We start from the raw sequence: 21,833 nt of genomic DNA, 5'->3' as shown, positions 1-21,833 counted from the left end.
GTCGGTGTACTTTTGCAGGTTTAAGTACAGTGTTGCCACAAGTAGAAAGAAGCAGATACATTTCGGTTATTTTCACTGGCCCACCCAACAATGAATAAATTTAGATGGTACAATACAGCAAAGCAAGAGACACAGGGATCTAAACACAGATAGACATGCAGATATAATTTGCCAAACATAATGTAATAGAGCTGTTTCATTACTTTTTCATTCTGAAGACCGTGGGGAGACAAGTTGTCACTGGTGCAACAGCTAATGAGGATCTGAGCAGTAATAAAGCTGTAAAATAAATGCTTATACGGAGTGGAAAAAAGCCAAATGTCACCTCTGGATTTCATTTATTCCCATGTCAGCCTTACAGCCATTTACCTTTTCCTTTAAGTGAAAAGATTGCATAAGTTTAAAAGGTCTAGGTCTCCAGCATCCTGTAATCATTATGAGATAATGAGCCATAATGGTCAAATCAATTTAGAAAAAAGGCACTTTAGAGTTGAATAAATTACATTAATGCATTCCATTGTGAGCACTTTTTCTCTTTAAAAGATTTTTTCATAAATGTCATTCGACTTTGAACAGTGGGTGGGTTCAGGAAGTGTCAGTCAAGGTCAGTACTTGCAGCTATAAGGCATCAGAGAGTGTGCACGGTGATTGATACGCTCTTGTTCAACCATATGCAACATTTAAATCTGCACTAATCAAGATCTTTATGGCAACAATGCATCAAATGACTATCTGTAATGTGAAAGTGGTTGTTCGTAGTGACAACTATAATGACGAATCCACAAAGAATCATCACACAAATTGCAGTACCTATCAATCAATATTTTTTATAGTAACTGATAATGGATTGTGTAATTTCAAAGAGGTTGTTTATAGAGAAGAATCCACCAATAATTATCACACAATTCTGCAGCTCTACAGAGTTCACTGTTTTGATTTTAGAGCGGTTCAGTCTCACCCGTCATTCCCCAACCCAGTCTCACGGCAGTTCACGAAATAGTCACAAAATGTAATATATTGGTTTCATGTACAAGGACACAAATTCCCTTTATGGTGACAATCAGCACAACTTTCAAACTCATGTATTTCATTTGGAAAAATGTTTTGAATTAAGTGCATCATTCATTAACGGAAGCGCAGTTGCACCGAGGTGAAGTGGCCGACCACCACACACTGTGAGTCCTGCCTGTGATTTAGTTTAAGCAACAAAAGCACTTTGGTTAAGGTTAGTACAAGATAGAAAAACATTGTTACTATAACGTATATAACTGTAGTCACTATGTCGATATTTTACTGTCACGAAAAAAAAGGGGACATTTCCTGTCGACGTAGGCTCCGCACATCAATACATTAAATTTTGTGACATTTTGGCAAACTGTAAGTTGTGCTGGCTGTCATGAAAAAAAAAAGAAGGCAAATTTGTGTCCATGAACACGAAATCAGTAGATTATACAAACTGCCGTGAGAGTGGGTTCCAGAGAGCAAAATAAAACTTCTGGCCCAACATATGTCTGGGTCCTCGTCCCAAGTCGGGCTCATTTACTTCCACATCTGGGAAGATTCTGGCTGTTATCCTAGTACTGGCTGACAGCCGGACGATTTTTATGTGTGCGTGCCAGAAAAGGTCCAGATTTGGAAGCAGTATCACACAGTATTTGGGCCAAATTCGGGCCGTGGAACCGGGTGTACACTGGTCCAGAACAAAACAAACATATTTTATTTTTGCTATCTGGGTTGCATTTACAGGAAGCAGTTCTGAGCAAAAATGCTAAAAACCCACTGTAGTTAGTGATTAGCTGTTGAACTTCAGGCTAAATAGCCGTGATGTTTCCCTCCTGAGTTGGTGAAGACAAAAACACAACTAGAGGGAGAGTGAAAATCTGACTTAATTTAACAGGTGAACAGAAACACAAGTATAAATGTATGCTAATGTGTCTGCATCTGCTGGAGTATAAATAGCAGACAGACAAAGTTAGCAACTAGCTGGTGAATAAAGTGAAGCATTTAGCAGCTGAACAGCCCCGATATGTCCCTCAGGACCAAACAGAGCTGGAAGGAGAGTGAATATCAGACTTACATTTGTCAGGTGGCTAGAAACACATCTCCAAATAAATGCTAATGTTGCCTCATGTCTGTCACATTTGCCATGTCAACTTTATAAGGTAATAAAAATGTATTAACCGTGCTGTGTTTGCAGCTTGCTGTCCCCAAGTGGCCAAAAAAAATAGATTAATGCCGGTTTAATCCCCTGGCCTGAATCAATGAAAAGATTAAAGTATTACCTTACTTTCAAGGCCATGAAAAGCTTTAGGGAGGAACAAGTGTTCATTGTAAGAGCTGCTTTAAAACCAAAAGGTCTGTTTGTTGACAGTGGCTCTGACTTTAAATTTCATGACTATTTGCCAAAAGAAATTCCTTCAAGCTGTGTTTTTAAGGGATGAAAACATTCAATATTTTAGGTACCTGGCAAAGCGCCTTTATCCTGAAAGACTGCGCAAACAGCACCCACATGAATTAGACCAGTGCTGGTAGCTTTTCCATTGTCTCAACCTTTGTTATAATGAAGACATATTATTCAGGCTGAGCACGCATGCTGAAAAGAAAGCGATATGCAAAGTGACAAAGGTGTGGATTTCTGAGAAGAAGCTGTTTTTAGGGCTTGCTTGGCAAGAGAAACATGGTTCTGAGAGGGGTAGAAGTGTAGTCTATTTTGCAGGGATATCAGTGAGGCAGATAGTGGTGTTGCAGAGATCAGTGTGTTGGAGAAAGTAAATAATGTAGAGTCTCTTTGTGAGCTTTCTTCATGGTATCACATCCCATCGGAGGACAGGTCTTTCTCCCTCTTTATTGGCCCCATCAGGCTGACAAGAGCTCTGCTGCTGGTGTGCAATATTGAAGAGAGGGGAGAGGAACAGAGGGAAGAAATTCCCATTCCAACTGCCATCGAACAATACAGTGACATTGTTTTTCTTTTTATGTCACTATCACGCCTTTTTCAGATCGAGAAAAAAAATCTTTACAAAGCCTTCAGTGACGGGGGATGAAACAATTCCTCCGTCCACCGCAGACAGAGCTGCAGCAGCGTAACTCCTCAAGCCCCCCCCCCCCCCCCTTAATTGATGCCCTGCATGTGCATTGGCGTGTATGTTGCAAGCACGTGCGTTGTTAACATGCACAGTATTTGATTTGCAGAGAAGAAGACAGGGATTGAAATTAGATTTGAGGATGTTTTGATTTGATTTGGAGAGAAACAGGCATGATAGGAAAATGTCTCCAGCATCTAAAGAACAGGGAAACACATCACTTACTGCAGTTTACATCAGCTTTTTCTTACCAGCACGACATCCACTTGCAACAGTCCCACAAGTCAGAGATGAAAAAGGAACTGTGTGCAGAATCTAACTTCCCCTGTCAAGCAGCACGCGCAAAGATGAGCCCCACTAGCATCAGAGAGCAGCCTCAGCAGCAGCTGGATCTCTGGATGAACCTCTGACCACTGACAACCTGCACTGCTTGACAGCGAAAGAAGTCTAATGAGGAAGGAAAAGCTATACACAAAAGCATCTGTCTTAACAAGTCCCATATTGAGCTTTGAGGGACTCACTGGTCTTGAAACAAAATGGGTTGCCCGTGTGATAATCCCACTTGTTGCCAGTTTCCTTTGCTCCAGGAAATTTGTAGAAATGAGTGCAAGACGCATCTGTAATAAAGAAAATATCTGCACCAGTAACAAGAAAATGGCACTTTCTGATTTCATTTTAATTCGTTTTATTCACCATTGTGCCTTAATGGAGCTTTTGCATTAATTAAGGCAGAGCACTTAAAGTCGTGCTTGGATCAGCTAAGTGGCATCAGCTGCTTCATTTCATGCGTCACCATCAGTGGCAGCTGCTTGGCTACCAGCCGACTAGTAACTTCCAATCACATTCACATCACTTTACATGGCAACCTTTAAACAGTAACCTGACATTTCTCATTGACTGATACCTCCATGCCAGTAACTGTTTGCTGCCAGAGCTCCGTCTACCACTGCAGCCTCCACCTCACGCGCTCAGCTTTTGGCACTGTTGATTTAACAGAGATTTAATGTTCATGTACGTGTTTATAAAGTTCTCCCAGCAGGTCCCTCATTGCAGCTTGGATTCTTTAAAAGCTCCAACAAGGAGCAGAAACATTTTCACATAAAAGTTTAATATGATTGGACTCCTGTTCCTCCTAGTTCCTCCTGTGTTTTTCTGTGAAGAACATAAACTCTGAGAAAAGTACGGTCTGAAAAAATCTGATGCCATTATTGGTTGACATTTACACCTGCTGTTATATAACATAGTAACCACTAAATATATTCTGTTTAGAGGGAAGTAAAAGTAATTGGATTTGGTACAATTTGATTGTCTTCCTGTAAAAAAAACTAGCCTTTAGGTCATCTGTTGTAGCACCTTATATACTTTATTGTTAGCTGACCTTTAGCAGCCACAATAATTATGACAAGAGTAAGGAGGAAGTCTCAGAGAATATAGAGCAACAGGAGACCACTGTTCATTTACAGTGTAAAACTGAGTGTTCATATTGTTTCTTTGCTTCCATGACCGCACCACAACCTTTACCACGTGTTTATTTTTGTAACCTTGATGACAAAGGTCCTCAAGCCAAGAAGCACAGTATTTATTTTTAACCCAAATCATATTTTTTACAAAAGGAACCAAGTAGTTTTTGTGCCTAATTCTAATCATATTGTGTCCATTTCACAACCATAACCCTTTATTATTGTTACCATGACGACAAAGGTCTGATACGACTGCCGCCGATATCCTCTTATGCATCGTGCCAGAGGATAGAGACAAATGACCGATATGGCGTTGATGTTAGCATGCTGACACGCTGGAATAACAACAACATACTAAACATCAGCATGTTATCATTGGCATTGTGATCACGTTAGCATGCAGACATTAGCATTAAGCACAAAGTAGCGTCTCACAGAGCTGCTAATGTTTCTGTAGACTCAGGTCGAGTCTTCTTTGGCACGTGTACAGAAAAATGAGTTTCTCATTTCACTGCGACTGCGACTGCGACTGCGTGCAGAGGAGTCGACAGTCTACCAGGTACAGAAGAATGATTTTGGTGTCTACACACTCTCTGTGTACTGTGTGTGTTATTTCAGAAAACATGATGTGGTCTGAAGATCAAAGCTGACAAGCAATTGATTTAGTGATTTAAAGTTCTAGGTTTCTAAAAGTCATACAGAGGACCAAGTTTTTTCTTTTTTTCCTCCCAGGTTGTCAGAGCAACTGTGCTCAATGCTCCTCATCGTCAGCACCCATCCACAGAGGAGCGTGTGGGGCGGATTCATGGGATGGCACTGTCTGCCACATTTGTTACTCCTGTCACCAGCTGCAGGAGACATCTCATAAATGGAGTGGGCTGTGGGTGTCAGAGGACGTCCGTCTTGTCACACAGCAATATTCAGCTTTGCCTACGCCTACTCCCACCTCCAATCTCCATCCATCTCCACACTGTCTCCTTTCCTGCTCATTGCATGACTTTGAAAGAGGGTCAGACCTGCAGAGAATACAATGCAGTGATTTGCAAACTCAGACAATGCTGAAAAGCAGCAAACTAATTTATCTTTTTATCCACTTCAAGAATCAGAGAGTGCACCTCATCTACAGAGGATGAACCCCTTTAACTTTGGTGATCCCCTGAAAACTACAACGTCGATATCTTTAGTGAAATATCTCAACATGTTGGAAGTCTCGTCATCACATTTTGTCTTCATGGTCTTCAGAAGATAAAGATGGCTTTTCATTTAGCATCACCAGCAGGTCAAAGTTTTCACCTATCCAGTAAAACATCCCAGCATCTACAGGATGAATTGGCACCATTTTTTTTTAAAAAACACACATTCATGGTTCCCAGATGAGGAAACACATTGACTTTTTTGGTCCCCTGACTTTTCCTCTACCGCAGTTCTTTTTTGCTCCCTTATTCCTGTAAGGCCTTTCGCTGTGATAAGACAATGAGAGGAACTTTTATGTTGCCGCCAGACCACATCATATACGTGTTTGCTATGTCAGTCTGATTGGGTTTTAAAAGATTGCATCGACGGCAAAAACTGGAGTATTAAAACAAATAGCCGGTTAGAAACAGGAAGAATTAAAAGGAAAGAGTCATGAATGTTCGATTGTTATCATTAAAATAAAAAGTGCTCTCTGAGAAGACATTATTTAGCCTCCATACTTTTACGGGGTCAGATGTTGGCCGCCAACATTTTGGAGATTTTTAAGTGGCCCATGAGTGTGAAAAGGTTGAGAACCACTGCTCTTTTGTGGCTTTGAGTGAAATATCACTACAAATAATGGATGCATTGCCATGAAGTCATTCATATTCTCCTGATGATTGCTTAACTTTTCATCTAGTGCCATCATCATGCCTAAATCTTTTATATCGAATACCAAAACAACCTGCAAAACTAATGACATTCCCATCAGCCATAGCTTCACTTTTTGCTAATTTGTAAAAGTTAGCATGCTAAAACGCGAAACTAAGAGTGTGAACATAGTAACCATTACACCTTTTAAACATCAGCATTTGAGCAGTTACTGAGATGATCTTGACATACTGATGTTAGCATCTAGCTGTAGGCTGTAGAGTCTTGCTAGTCTTGCTTAATAGCTTCTTCAGAATTGATGCCATGTAGAATGAACGCCCTTGAGGCTCCTGTGCTTTCAAAAAGACACTGAGCAATAACCAGAATAAAAAATATGAAGTTATTCTCGTCTGCAAACAGCAGAAAAGATGTATGTCCTCTTTTTTTCCTATTTCACATTGTGGAATCCTAAAAAGCTCCAACTCAATGACGAAATGTCTGTAAATAGCCTTTTTTCATTGATAGAAATCTATGTAATGAAGCTGTGGCTAACCAGACAGTCTGCCGCTGTTGCATTTAAGAGTCATAAAGTGTTCTTTTACAGAAAACCAATAACCCCCGCAGACACTGAAGCAATCAGAGCTGAGCAGGGAACAAGACTTAAATTGCCGGAGTAATAATAACCTGGTAAAGCCGCTTCCTGATTAATTAACCCTGGCCCACACGCTTTTCTCTCCACGGCTCAGACATGAGAGGGCACACCATGGCTTCCACTGAAGCCTGGGGCCACTGGTTTTTATGAAGACTGTAGATCAAAAAGGGGCACAGATATGTAATTTTTTACCAAGTCACAAAGTTTTGTTTTATATCAGAGAACTGTGAAGATGAATTATCATGGGGGCGTGGGGGGTTACCCACTGCTCCTTTTGGTGAAATACAATGACTGAAATCTCTCACTAATGGTGCGGATATAATCCCCTTGTTATCGAAGTTGGCAGCCAGCTGCTGAGCAAAATTATAATTAGCAACATATATTACCACTAATATGATTATCTCATTAAATATCAGTCCTCTAATCAAATCATAATGATGTTTATATCATTGAGGGGAGTGCGGTTAACTCATGAACTGTAAAAATGAAATCTCCTGATACAACAGCCGCATGGAAACAAAGATCCAATGAAAATAATATTAAAAAACAAACATTTTTCTACTCCCTTTACTGTCAAACCGGTTGCTAGCAGGATCATAAACTGTGTCTTTTAATGAGATCATACACAGACGAGGTTGTGGACTTGATTGGAATATGTATGACCCATGATATCGCTAATGTCCCTGATGCAGATCCTGGATCTAAAGGTCATCTGGAAAGCGACTTGTAAAGGCCAGTGATGAAGCTGTGAGCCAGTGATCCCAGGCTGAGCCTCGTATCCCACAGACAGAGAGAGAGACAGAAGACACAATTGGCTCATCATAAAGCTGTCAAGTGACCCACCAATCCGCAGCGGTGAACACAGTTACCTATCACTTCCACAAACAACACACTTGCCATTAATGAATCCATTGTGCTTGGGAGAAAATACACTAACTAGACCAGCTTCTCTGTTTGCCTTGAGATGGTGGCAAGAATGATGTCTCTGGAAACAAGTCTGATTGTGTTTTTCAACAGAAGGCTTTCTTTCAGTGGTTCATGTACTAGCTGTTGGCATTGTTTCTTGTCTCCCCTCCTACGTCCCGCTCCTTCGAATCTGTTTATTTGGTTGTTAAACATCATGTTCAGCTCCATCTGTTGCATGAAATGTCATATTTTCTTGAAATCTTGATGCAGAAATCTTCACACAAACAAAAAAAGAGCTTCAGCGCAGCAGTTTTTGGTGCAGTTTTTATCTGTTTCACAAACGCTCTGGGTACGCAGTGACGTCGTGTTCAGCTGAATGGAGATAAGGAAGGAAATCCTTTGAAAAAACAAAGTTTATTTCAATTGTAAACACCTGAAATAAATCATCCACTTACGATAGCCTTTGACATGCTTTAAGAAAAAAATATTTTAAGACTCATGTCTGGAAAAAGAGAAAGGCCAAGATGAATATTTTTTCCCTATAAGAAGCTCAGCTGAGCGTTGTTTCTTTGCAAAGCTCTGGAGGTGCTTTGAAAATCCCTGTTACATAAACAGAGCATAATAGCACACAGCTGTGAAGAATCTGCCAGTACAATATATAATCTAGAAAAGCCTCTGATGTTTTCAAAAGAAGAAGCTGGAGAAATCAAACACAGTCCATGGCAATGGACAAAAATACCCCAGGTGTTAGCGAGGGCTGTATTTCTGGAGGAACGGAAATTAGCTGAGGTGTGGGATTTTGATTAATATTCTCAGTCACTAATGACTCAGGAGCAGAGAGCTATTGGCTGATAAAAACTAGATAAGCCTGCGAGAGGAATATGATCTGGACATATGGAGAAATGTTCAGTCTCCAAAGCTCAATAATTAAAGGAGCTATTTGTAAATTTTGCTATTGCTACATAGCTAACATTAGCATTAACAGCTACTTACCAGCCTAGAAGAAACATTGCAAGATTCCTTTACTCACCAAGAGCTGTCTCCAGAGATGGAAAACAACGCAAGCAACTTTTGTCTCTATCACTTCTTTTTCTTCTACTGAAGTTAGCACGCTAACCAGCTAGCCCCGGCCACCTCGTCACTTTAGCTAGCAACGAGGTCGCATTATAACCTCTTGTCTTGTAAACACAACAAGCTCTTGTCAAGCACAAGTCATCACCATCCGCTCCGAGCAAGAAACCATGTTCGACAGCAGCGAAAACAAATACAATACAAATAGCCTCTTTAAATTGTCTATCACATTCATTAATGTTGGATATTTTGGTAAATTTATTTGCGTTAAAATGTCAAGTTTTGGTTCTATAGGGGTTGTGTGCCTACATAATTAATGAGCAGGATATAATATGTTAATTAGTGAGCTTTTGAGGTGTATAGGCAGTTTCTGTCACTGTACGGCAGAGCCAGACTAGCTGTTTCCCTTTGTTTCTAGTCTTTATGCTAAGCTAAGCTAATCATCTCCTCAATCTAGCCTCATATTTGGCATACACACATGAGAATGGTATTGAACTTCTCATCTGACTCAAAAAGTAAAAAGATGTGTTTTCCAAAATGTCAGACTATTCCTTTAAAGTTTCACACAGTAAAAAAAAATTACTTGAATTAAGATCACCATTAAAAGAGACTAACAGCACACTGTTTCCAGTAGGATGTTGTTAGCGTTGTAATTGAAGTTGGCACATAATGTTGACCTGGCCCAGTTATCAGCTCTACATTTCTTACATTTACACTTTTTATTAAAATAGTGTCCCTCGTTTATTTCTGGAAACTATTAAGAACTAACTTTCTTGGTGACTTTACTGACCTGTTTTAAAAAGTGGGCTTCAGTCTGTCAGTCTGTCTCTGTCCTGACTTCGAGTTACTTTGAAAAGGGACATATCACTTATTCTGAACATGCCCTCAAGCGATCAAAACCCACGTTTGGCTTGATTTATCATGTTTCATTATGCAGCTTTGAGCTCATGCTGTTATCTATCTTGCTAACTTACCTTGGGGATGATTGATTATCACGCTGTTGGACCTTGTATAAGGACTTTCCAGTAAAATCATCTCATTGCATTATGGAAGGTTTACATGGGTGGAAACATATGTATCATGTACAGGGGCATGTACAGTCATATTAATAATCATGGAGCAACGTAGCCAAGTTGCCAATGCTCAGTTACTGCTGCTGTGAAAGCTCATAGTGTGTTTCCTACAAACAGCAATACCCTAAAACAGGATTTAGTGTAGTGTTGGCAATTTAAAATAAGATGAACGATGTTGTAATTCCAAGTTTCTGACAAAGTTTACCTAATTTATTTTCATGATGCTTTGCGTTTATTTAACAGATTGAAGCAATAACTGTGGATGCTGGCTCCTGTAATTGCTTGCTATAAGCAGAGTAATCAATCCTTTTCATTCACTTATTAATGGAGGATCGCACCAATTTACAGCCACTTCCACCTCCCTCCGCTGCCCTACATACTGTACTCTAACAGCTGCCTCATGTCTGCTCTCTGCTAATCAAAGGTGTGAAAGGTTCGGAGAACCTTTGATCTGAGCCCAGTTATTATTCTTCACCTTATTTCACCTTTGGAGACGAGACTCACATGACTCAAGCTATGGAAATTCAAGATAAAACACACAAATGTTCCAGAGTCTGGTAACAGATAAATCACCTTTTAGATATGGAGAAACTAACTGCCTTTATATGGAGGGCATAGTTGAACTGCAGTATATCTGTCTTCATACAGTCAATAAAAGCAGCCCATTTAACATAACATAACATATATTGGCAGGCTTTGGGATGCATATATATTTATGTAATATATGCCTACAATATAAGCACACATACATAAACATACATTGGTCAGACATACAGTATATGTCAATACATGAAATTGTTCCAGTTTCTAATACATTTCATATGTAATTTTTACATAGACGCTCAGTGCAAACTGAGGATAGGGTTAGGGTTAGATTACAAACTTTAATTATAAACTTTAATTATAAACAAACAAACAAATAAATAAATATTGTCTCATGAAGCGCAATCAGGTACAGGTACATTAACCATTAACTACAGAAACAGACAGGTTCAATCTTCTCCCAGAAGAGAAAAGGCTTTCGATGTTATGTGATCTAAATAAGATTGAATATAATTGTCTGTTCCATTGCTCATTACGTGATGATTTAAGGGATTTAATTGGAATGATCATATAAAACTTGAGTGGTATTTTAGACAGGGAGCCTTTTTGTGGCAGATTTTATATGTCGGGTTTAAAAAAGTTCTTTATGTAAGAAGTTAAATTCTTTTCTGACAAATATTTCACCACTGCAACAGTATTTTGGTTTCTATTATACTCAACAGACACATAAAAATAGATTAGAGCAACTACACACCCTAACTGACAATTCAATGTACTCTATCCTATTTTTATAACTACTTGCAAGCTTTGTCTGACCTGTCTGTTTTTTGTTTTGTTTGTTTTCTCGCTGTGTCTTCATGTGAATGCCCACAGCACAACATGCAGAGCAATGCTGCGTTACAGTCAGCACATTGCTGACACCTCTGTTAAGGTGGGATCCAGTGGAAGGTCAGGTAAAATGGCCAACAGACCCTGAGGGATCCTTTCTCTTTCTTGTGTCAAAGAAAGACAACATTCATCGATACTGGTGCTCTCTTCCCAGACTCTGAAGCCATCAGCCCTGAGCACAAGAACTTGCAGAGACAATGCAGGTGTAACAGAGATATCACCTCAAGTTCCAATCAGACCAAAGCTTCTCATTGATTTTATGGCTCATCAATCACATCCAAGACATATCACCTTTGGGACGAAGACAAAAGAAGAAAATCAGGCTCAGCAGAAGTAAGATCTGACATATGAGGGTGTATCCTTGGGAGGAACCTGGTGGGAGCAGCTGTCACTCACCCCACAAAGAAAGTATTTTTCATGTTGTTCAACCTTGACGATAGGATGTCAGGAGATAAGAGTGATGAAACAGGGCAAGCTCTGCAGCTCCATCTGCATTTCCAATCTTGAGGTGTGTAGGTTCATCAAAAATGAAAAAAAAAAAAAGCAAGTCTGACAAATCAAACTTGACTCAAAGGTCCACATACTCAGTCCAGAATAACTCACTCGTTTCATCCTCGAAAACTTGAAAGCCTGGTCACACCAGCGTTTAAAATAGAGAAATTCAACATCAAACTCAGCTGTATTTCAATTGAATTTCCACAATTAGTGAATCCGCTTGTGGTGAAGCAAACCCCAAATCTTCTGCATGGTGTCTTCGATACTACTTGGTAAACTTTGACACACAAATTATCCCCACTGTCTAACAGCAAACCATCTTGACAGTTGAATGGAGAGCTGGAGAGTCTTAAACTGAGAAATTGATCATACTTTGCTGTGTTCCTCTCTAGAAGGGTTCGAATTACTGATTAAGACTTGGACCTCCTAAAAAGAGTAATAAACTTTGAAGGGTGCTGAATCATTTATATATCCCTCTTACCTGTAATTGTAAATATTACAATATATTTCTTATATAACATCTTGTGAAACAATTTCAAACACCCCTAAAGTGGACCGTACCATTTCTTAACCTTGACGTTAGCTGAATGTCTGCTCTGCCTGCTTCACTAAAGCATAAATACAAGTAGCAATAGCCAACTAACTAGCTAACTATAGCTGGTTTAATACACTTTACTTTCTTACCTTCAGAGTTTATTAATTAGATTGTACCAAGTATCTACGGACGGACGCTAATGTTAGCTAGTTTCTAACTTTTGCCATAAGTTACAGTTTTACTAACTGTTAGTTAATTTATAACTTTTGCCTTGGGTTACAGTTCAGCTAATTAATGCTAGCTAGCTGAAAGCGCGTCCTTTCATTTCCAGTGCTGGCTTGGCATTTCATTACCACTATAAAAAGCCATATTTTATCTAATTTCAGCAAACACTAGCACTCAGTCATAAGCAGCGAGACAATGGAGGGTTAGTTGTTGTAAAGATACGTTTTGAAGGTACTATTACCCAAGTCAGGAATAAACGTTCACACTTGAACTTTGAATGTCTTAAAGACACAGTGACACAGCAGTAGCAATAGAGAGCCTTCAATTTCCACAACACGAGTCTTTAAAGCGCCCGTCCCCTTCATTACAAATACAAAAAGCGATAATCTCTTAAGCTTTTTTATCTTCTGTCTTATTCCTGCCATTTTTGGTATATGATTGAAAGGGTTCAGTCACAATAAGGAACTAATCGTGACACTAATTGCAGCCAATGAGTCATAACCAACCCAAATGCACTAAATTACTGCAGAAATACATAACTCACAAACATGCACCTTTTTTTTCTTTCAAACAAAAATTAAATGTTCTTTACTTGTGTTCAGTACTAAGTTTCTGCAGGTGGTGCTTCTGTTTTTCTGGTTTACATTCAGCCACTGAGTCGTCATCAGCGCTCAAGACAACCACCCAGACGTCATAGTAATCAATCACAGCTCGCTGCAGTTGCTGCCTCCAGTGATGCCCATAAAAATGTATGTTTGGCCATAAATGTGTTCGCCCGACCTCACACCGAGGAGGAACCTCATTTTGCGGTTTGTGGGTTGTTAATTTTTTGATAGAACAAATTTCACAGTGGTTTTAGATCACATCATTTCTCAAACGATAAGCTTCTTTAATTCTACAAAAATGGTGTAAGCTTATACATCAGTTTTGTAATGGCCTCACTTCTTAAACCCTCTGGACATTTATTTACATTCAAATGTGGAATCAAACCACTACTGACCATCGCTGTCCTGTGAATGCGACAAAAATTCACCGTGGAGGAAAATACTTGCTTTGGTCACAGGATAAACAGCTCTCCATTTATCGCTGTTTGCTTTGGCTTTTAAAACCAGCGCATCGTCAGCCGTTACGGGAAGGAAACGCACCATAACAGAGCTGCCAGAGTCACGCTTTTAATAGACTTTATGACTGTGATTTATCCCGCTGTTTCCTCTTCTCCTGAATGACAAGATGACAGTAATATCACAGATGTCTTTCTTTTCCAGGCCAAACCCCCCCCCTACCCCCACGGCATTGCAATACCCTCAACAATTTACACCAGTCACATGCTTATACTTGGTTCAGGTTATGTCCTGATTTAAAATAGAGAACATCATTTTATTTATTTCTGATGAAAAGATCAGTTGAGAGGTAAACGCCCTGGTTTTACCCTGCATAAATTATTCTTTCGGCCTTCTTTCTTTTCCCTCCTGCATCTAAAATTGCAAACTGATGAGTCGTGCTGTCTCCTATAATGAGGCTGCCCGCCCGGTGTAATAACAAGGTTTTTTTTTTTTTTTTTTTTGCACATTGCAACACATTTTTCTACACATGTATCAACCCAAGCGGCAAGATGGAACAAGGCCTAATGGTTCTGGTATGGTTTTCATGACAAAGAACCCATTAACTGAGTAGCACGTCCTGGCGCGAGTCTCATAGTGCCATACACATTATGACTCTAATGTTTAAAACCCAGCAAAGAAGAGGCGGCAAAAAGGATAATGGACTTTTGTCTGGAGTATGATGTAGTGATTATGTTCAGGGAATAGAAAATATTTTGTGCTTCGACATCCTCTTTAGGATGCAAAATAAAAATAAAAAAGGCAAAAAATTCTGTTGTGTTACTTAGAAACATCTTTATTCAATGAAAGTATCTTTTCTCTCAGGGTCAAGTACGAAATTTACAAATACGTTACACGTCAGTTGTTTCGATTGGAACTCAAGGTGGAAACACTGTTGACACAAACAAAATGGGATGACTGACACTGTAGAAAGAAGTCCGTCAGGTATGAAGTGAAAAGAAGTCAAGGGTAAAACATTTACTGGACAGAGATCCAAACACACATCTGCCCTGCTGCCTTAGGACAGTAATTACAATTTTTTTTTTTTTATTTCTATAACCTAAATGCAGGGGAAATATATTTTAATGAATGAGACAAAAACAGACTCAGTGCTATGGGTTTGACTCTACACAGATGCCAAACATTAACAGTGAATGTAAGCAACCTTGGTACAACATACTGTACACTGTTTTTTTTTTCTCCGAAAATGATGAGAGATGGAAGCAGTTGGTCTTCAACACCCAGAAATCCTGTAATGTGTGATGTCAGTAAAGTGCAGTCACACTGTATTGGCTGGTCTGTGGAGGACACCAAGGGGATGATATGCTGGTGAGTCCTGCTTTCTCTTTTATCAGTTTTACTTCATCATCAAAATTGCAATTTTAAACATTTTTGTACCGTACGCACATCTAGACTTGTTTGTTCAACCAAATTACCACAAACATATTTTTTCACTTACCCCCAGTGCTATCTCGCCATTCAGACAGTTTTGGGTTTCAAGATCTTTGAGATTCTGCTGCCACCCCAATACTGTGAATGTGACTGGTATTTTGTTTGTTGGTGTTGCCATCATTTAAAAACAACATAAGAAAAATTCAAGAATCACATCTGTCTCCAGAATCCCTTCGGTTGATTAATTGGTTTCTATAAAAAAATAAGCTAATAGCATTTATTATCAATTAGCCAGATCAACATTGAGGGTCATTTTGGAGAAAGATGTTACTCTTGTTTTTAATGCTGGGAGCACCACAAATGGAATTGGCCTATGTCGGCCTGAAAGTGATCGCGAATGGATTCCAAAATTGAGCAAACAGTCATAAACGGTGTGTATGTACCTCTAAACCAAATGCAAACATTTATAGAAAATGTGTAGAAAATTTCTATATATCAAAAGGTAAGTGATAAAATATGATTTCATATTCTTTTTTGGATGAACTTACCCTTAAAAAGGCTTCAGGATAAGCAGAGGCCTGGTAGGAGTGTTTATCCTTCTGAATTGAACAACATTGTACAATCAATGAAAATGAAAATATACTAGTTGGATTCAATTTACAGTGACAATGCACCAAGGGTGTGGTAATCACAAAAAGATAGTTAGCTTACCATTATGTCTTCAAATGTACACGGAGGAGGAAGAAACAACTCGAGGAAACACATTCATACGTCTAGATCCGCTGGTTGCATTTATGACCCTAAAAAAACTGTTGAGGAGGCCAAAAAAAAAAAATAAAACTGGAAGTCAAGAGTAAAACATTTAGCTGCACACCTTGGCAAACCTATTCCAAAGTCTTTGGCATTTACGACCGGCAAAATTTACGCTTTATAATTTCATTTCTCTTTTTCTCATGAATATAAAAATTGAAATAGAAAACAGTAAAACAAAAAAGAAAAGTATCAAATTTCAATGTCTCCTTCAGTTTGTTGTCTTACAATAAAATTTTAACATCAAAGTGTTTTATGCCAAAAAGGCTATATATCAATGCTAGAAAAATCTAAGCCTTTATTTACACAGCAACATGTAATTTCTGTACAGGACATTCATTTTTATTACAGCACACATTCATGGCTCATACATCCTAAGTACACACCGATTCCAAAGCAGAAAAATAATTTTTTAGGTACCACTCGTTGGGACGACTGGAGTTTGATTTTTTTGTTGTTGTTGTCCTTTTCCTGTGACGGTTCCACGTCACATAAAGTCATTGAGCTCTGCCTCCAAGGCGGCGGCCATCTCGTCCGCCTCTGAGCTGCTGCCTTCCTCTTCCTCGTTGGAGTCTTTGGAGGACTCGTCAGCAGACTGCTTATTCTCCACCTCCTCCTCCTCATCCTCCTCCTCCTTGGCTTCCTCGTGCTTACGTTTGTGGCCCCTAGAGAAAACAACAGAGGGTGATTTAGAAAGGAAACAGTAAACCTTTAATCTGCGGGACTCCTCTGCTCTACTGCATCAAACAGGATTTACATCATAAACATTGATGTCCCATTTAGAACTGATGCCAGAATTTTATTTGCTTTTATTTGTTGCTTTGTTTCACCACAGAATGAAACAAGATAAAAAAAAATGAAAGCCAGACTTGATAACATAATCACAGACTATACCCCCTTTAGGTGTTCTGTTACTTAAAGGAATAGTTCAACACTTAGAGAAATAAGCAAACGGTAACAAAATCCACTTACCTATACAGCTCAAATTCACCAATTAGCATGTTATATATCATGTTTGTTTAATACACGCAAGAAACAAAGTGTGAATATGACACATTATAGTTTTAGAGGGAGCCAGATTCAGTGAGCCTTAGAAGTGAAGGCTAGTCGTTTCCCTGTTTCCAGTCTTTGTGCTATGCTAAGCTAACTGGTTGATAGCTGTAGAATCATAATTTGCATGAGACATGAGAGTGGTATCAATCTTCTCAGCTAACTAGTGGTAATAATAATAAGTATTTCCCAAAATATGAAACTATTCCTTTAAAAGATTAACTGTGTATAAAAAAAAAAAAATGTTGCTTTTAACTTCTTGGAAATTTCCAATACAAGTGACAAATTTCACAATTTTAAGATTTGCTCATTGTGGTTTTTGAACATCTTGGATAAATAAACTGAAGAGAATCAAACAGCTAGTCTGGCTAGCTGGCAAACTGCCCTGGAAGTAGATCCCTCTGGAGTTAGCTGCAATTGCTAATCCAGTCGCCTGCTTCCTGTTTTCATTTTTGTATGGATTCGGGAAAAAAGTGAAATTTCTTATGCAAAATTCAAATGTACCGTTTACTGTTTAGGAGGGTTAGTGATCGTGATCATCATCATCATCATCATCATCAACCTTTATTTATTTTCTAGGGGATATGTTGAGGGGCGACCCTCATTTTCAATGATGCCGAGATTACATAAGCAGAAAGGAAACAAACCAAACAATCCAAAGAACAAAAATCAGTTCATGATAAAAACTGTCCCGATGTTATCAGGGAATCAATGTTTCAAGTGTGTTGTAGGTTATCCCATAAGTATGTGATGCTCACCTACGTATTTGCCAATTGGTCTAGTACACGTGTGAATGGATTCTCAAGTGGCTGTTTTCAAGCTAGTGGCAATAACTGAGTTCTTAAGATGTATTCCACAAATTGGAGTTTAATAATGAGTGACAGAAATAAATCAAAGAGTTGTTTCACTGAAATATGAAAGCACTATGGTATATTCCCCAGTTAAAAAAGAAAACAGATAAAAAAAAAAAAAAAGTACTGCATGTTCAGCACAGTGTGCTCCCTAGAGAATTCCACAATGCAATTAACAAGGGCTTGTTCTCCTTATACACTGTATCCACGAGATGTAAAGGCCCTCCACTGTTCAAGAACAAAACAGCTCTGTTGTGATGAGGGATTCAGAACAGTTGGGAAACCTGGGACACAGAGATGAATAGAGAGACAGAGGGGTAAAGATGGTTATGAAGAGCAAAGACAAAAAGGATAAGATGTCTTTGGTGAAAGGAGGCGTTAAAAATCTCACGAGGTTTAGTTGGGCTCAAGATGCGCTGAAGAATCAAACCAGTATGGTGATGGTCACATTAGAATCGGATTGAAAATGCTCTGAAAGTGTCGTAATTACTATTATAACTAAAGAAAAGGCAGATCAAACAGGTCGCAGGCAGCTTGGATTTTAAAAGGGTTCGGTATTGGTTGAAAATGTTCGACACTTTCGTTGCTATGATACCATAATTTCAATGTCAGTACCAAAAGAATACATTTCTTTGAGAAATATTAAAATGCTTTCCTGCAAACTGCTTTTATTTGACTAAAAAGCCCCAAAGCTTCTCAATGGTTCATCACTTAGGGAAACATTCTGATTTGCTTCTTTTTGAGACTGATATTATTAGATTGATATCAACCTCATGTCTGTGCATTAAGTACGGAGCATAGTTAGCATAGATTAGCATAATGACTGGAAGCAGGGGGGGACAGCTAGTTTCACTATGTGCAAAGAGAACAAATGGGCCTACGAACACTTTATAAAGGCGACTTACTAAACAAGTATCTTGTTTGTTTTACCCCCAAAAAACAGAGAAGCAAATGTTTTAAATGTTTTGAGCGGTAACTTTTTCTTGCTAACAATAGCTGAGCACAATGAGTGAGCGCTGTTTGACAAACTCTTATTGTCTCAGTGAGGTTGTTAGGAAAATTTCCATTTGTGTAAAGGTCAAAGAGACAAAACAATAGTGTGAATTAGGAAGCTTCAGAGTTGCTGGTTCATGTTCTTTTTCACTTTATTAAGAGCAGGGCTAGTGGTTTCTCAAGATAAAGCTAGCCTGTGTTTAGCCTGATAAGCTAATCTGACACATGCCCTGATCTCACTCTCGGAAAAACACAAGAACCCATACAAAAACCTTTCCTAAATAAAATACAGTCTGATATTAGAAAAATTATTATTCAAATCACAAACTGACTGATGAAAAAATTTCAGTTCCAGCGTTTAGTGTTTGCTGCAGTTTGACCTTAAGGAGTCTGTAGCTCAGAGAGAAGCGTACTACCTTTGACAGTGTTGATGAAACCATACTTTAATCTTAAATCCCGGAGAGATATTTTAATACAAAGTGAGAATTAAATGATTCTTGCCTGTTGCTGCAAACAAGAGACTGAAGTTGATTCATGACGAAACCAAAATAGACGAGGGGGGAAAAAAAAAGAAGGAAGCACACATTCCTAAGTGGCTGAAGAATTCTTTGATATGGCTGTAAACATGCCGTCCTTGTTTCCATTCCACTCCCACTTCTCCATGATATCCTCTGCAGAGTGGCTTATTAGCATGATGCTAATGAGGTGTGTAGGTGCAGGTTTTGTTTTGTTGTTGTGGAGGTCTGACACCGGCTCTACTGAGAGGGCCCCTCTCATTAGACCACACGGCTGTCAGACAGCCTCGCTAACCTCCCGCAACAGCGGGTGTGTGTTCATGAAAGGTCAGATGCCGGCTAATATCAGCGGAAAGACTCCGTGACATGACGGTTACAGTGGAACCCCGGCGTCCGTGTGGTGTGGTGTGGTGTGTTGTGTTGTGTTGTGGTGGTGCATGTGGGAGGGAGAGGGTTGCGTTTGTGTTACAGCTCTGATCCTCCAAAGTCACAAGAAGTTCCCTTTTTTTTTTTTTTTAGAGCCATGAGATCGATGTTCGGTATTCAGAAGATAATCTGAGATGAGATGAGTGATTAATGATTATTTATTTGGTGACAATGTGAGAAAAACCACCATTGGTGACACTGCTTCAGCTCCCTGGGCTAGTTGGTGACACTACAGTTGAGTGCATGTATAAATACACAAACTGTGTGTGTTTTCTCTTTTTCTTTTACACCCATTCCCTGACATCCCTCTCCCATCCTATTTCCAAATATTAACAGTTGAGACAGTGGGGGGGGGTTGAGTTCCTCCACTACTTTCTGCTTCGCATCATTACATCCAATCTAAATCCTCGTCTATTAATCCAACCACACACAGGAACTCTCACTCCCAGCATGCTCACCCCTGTCAGCTCCAAAATGGGCTTCAGATGTAATCCATTTTTACTTGATTTTTTTGCTGGTTTCACGTGCTGTTAAACTGCACTGCTTCAAAGGGAGCTTCTTCACTGTTTTATTTACACTGTATCTATCTTAACTACCACAATACAGGTTTCAGCTTAAGTTTAATTTGGAATTTAATCAATTATATTTTTGTTTAGATTTTAAATGGTTATAATGAAGGTTTTATGCACTGCAAAACAACACGGCTAGAAAAATGTATTAAAATGGAAGCTTTTAATGGACCTTTTCCTACCAAAATCTAATCAGTTTCATCTTTGAGTCCAAGTGAATGTTTGGGCCAAATCTGAAGACATTCCTTCAAGGCGTTACTGAGATATGTTGTTGACAAGAATGGCATGTATGGACGTACGGACAACCTGAAAACATAATGCCAGGGGCCTTAAAAAAAAAAAGAGCTCCTAGTTCATGTTTTTAACTTCATTGTTGGATTTGTTGCATGATCACCACCGGTCCATGTCTCGAACTGTAAATCAGATATCAGTTCAGGCACTTTGTGCGTGACATCTGAAAAACCAGCAGGGCTTAGAGGTGAAGACCACTTGCTCTTTCCGAATCCTCTGCTCTTTCTTGGCACTGTATCTAAGCCATTACGAGGATCCTAACGGCTATGCGGACATAAAAAGTCATTCTTCTGGATGGATTTAATATTCTTCTTTGAACAAGACTAAGAGAAAACCAAAGACCGTGAATGTTTCACAGCGAACCATCCAACACATGTCAAGACACATCAAATGTCAACCTCATGGTGGCACTAGAGGAAGAGTCAGGAGATAACCAAAGTTACTAGGCTTCATCCTCTGAGGACCATGAATGTCTATACAAACACCATCATCACTTGAGCCACACTTCTTAATTTATTAAAAATAATTAGCCAAAGGAAAACTGTGTGCACGTAGCTCTGAGTACGCAGCCACTTTTCTCATTCAATATTACTTACCAATTACATAATCGCTATGGCTGCATCTGAACTCTACGGCAATCACTAGCATCTCACCTTGCCAACCGCCTGAGGGTTTGAGGCTTTATCCTTCAGAGCTCTCAGTAAACTTCCTCTTTCAGTCCTGTTGTTTTAAGTGGTTACCCTGGAAGAGTTCAGAGCCGAGCCAAATATAAAAGGGGGTCACAAACTGATTTGGAGGGAGATGTAAGTGAGAAGGCTTTCCAGCTTGAGAGACAAAATAAGTGAAACAAAAAGACTTCCAGAAGCAGGTTTGCTTGGTAATTGAAAGTTCTCCCATTATTTTCTTTCATATATTTGACACAATGTGAGTGCAGAAATAATGGGATTTTATGAGACACCTCATTTAAATGTGCTCATTACTGGAGCTCTCATTGGCCGGTGAAGTAAAAGATGTAACTTGCCATCACAACTTAAAAAGAAAAGTTGCTAACAATGCACTTGCAAGTGTCGGGGAAGGAACT

The 21,833-nt window shown here is 39.2% G+C and overlaps 1 protein-coding gene across 1 annotated transcript in view; it reads right to left on the bottom strand.

Annotated features, from left to right (window-relative positions):
• Positions 1-14,656: 14,656 nt before the first annotated feature.
• LOC111233196 (RNA polymerase II subunit A C-terminal domain phosphatase-like) overlaps positions 14,657-21,833 on the bottom strand; it is a 35,529-nt gene continuing 28,352 nt past the window's right edge. Inside the window, exon 2 of the mRNA XM_022760955.1 lies at positions 14,657-16,722. Within this exon, the coding sequence (XP_022616676.1) occupies positions 16,545-16,722 (178 nt within the window). The 3' untranslated portion in view covers positions 14,657-16,544. The remainder of the gene's footprint in view (positions 16,723-21,833) is intronic.

This window comes from Seriola dumerili, unplaced genomic scaffold, assembly GCF_002260705.1.
Source record: "Seriola dumerili isolate Sdu_G_001 unplaced genomic scaffold, Sdu_1.0 BDQW01000378.1, whole genome shotgun sequence".
NCBI lineage: Eukaryota > Metazoa > Chordata > Actinopteri > Carangiformes > Carangidae > Seriola > Seriola dumerili.
This window is presented reverse-complemented; position numbering and strand designations above follow the sequence as displayed.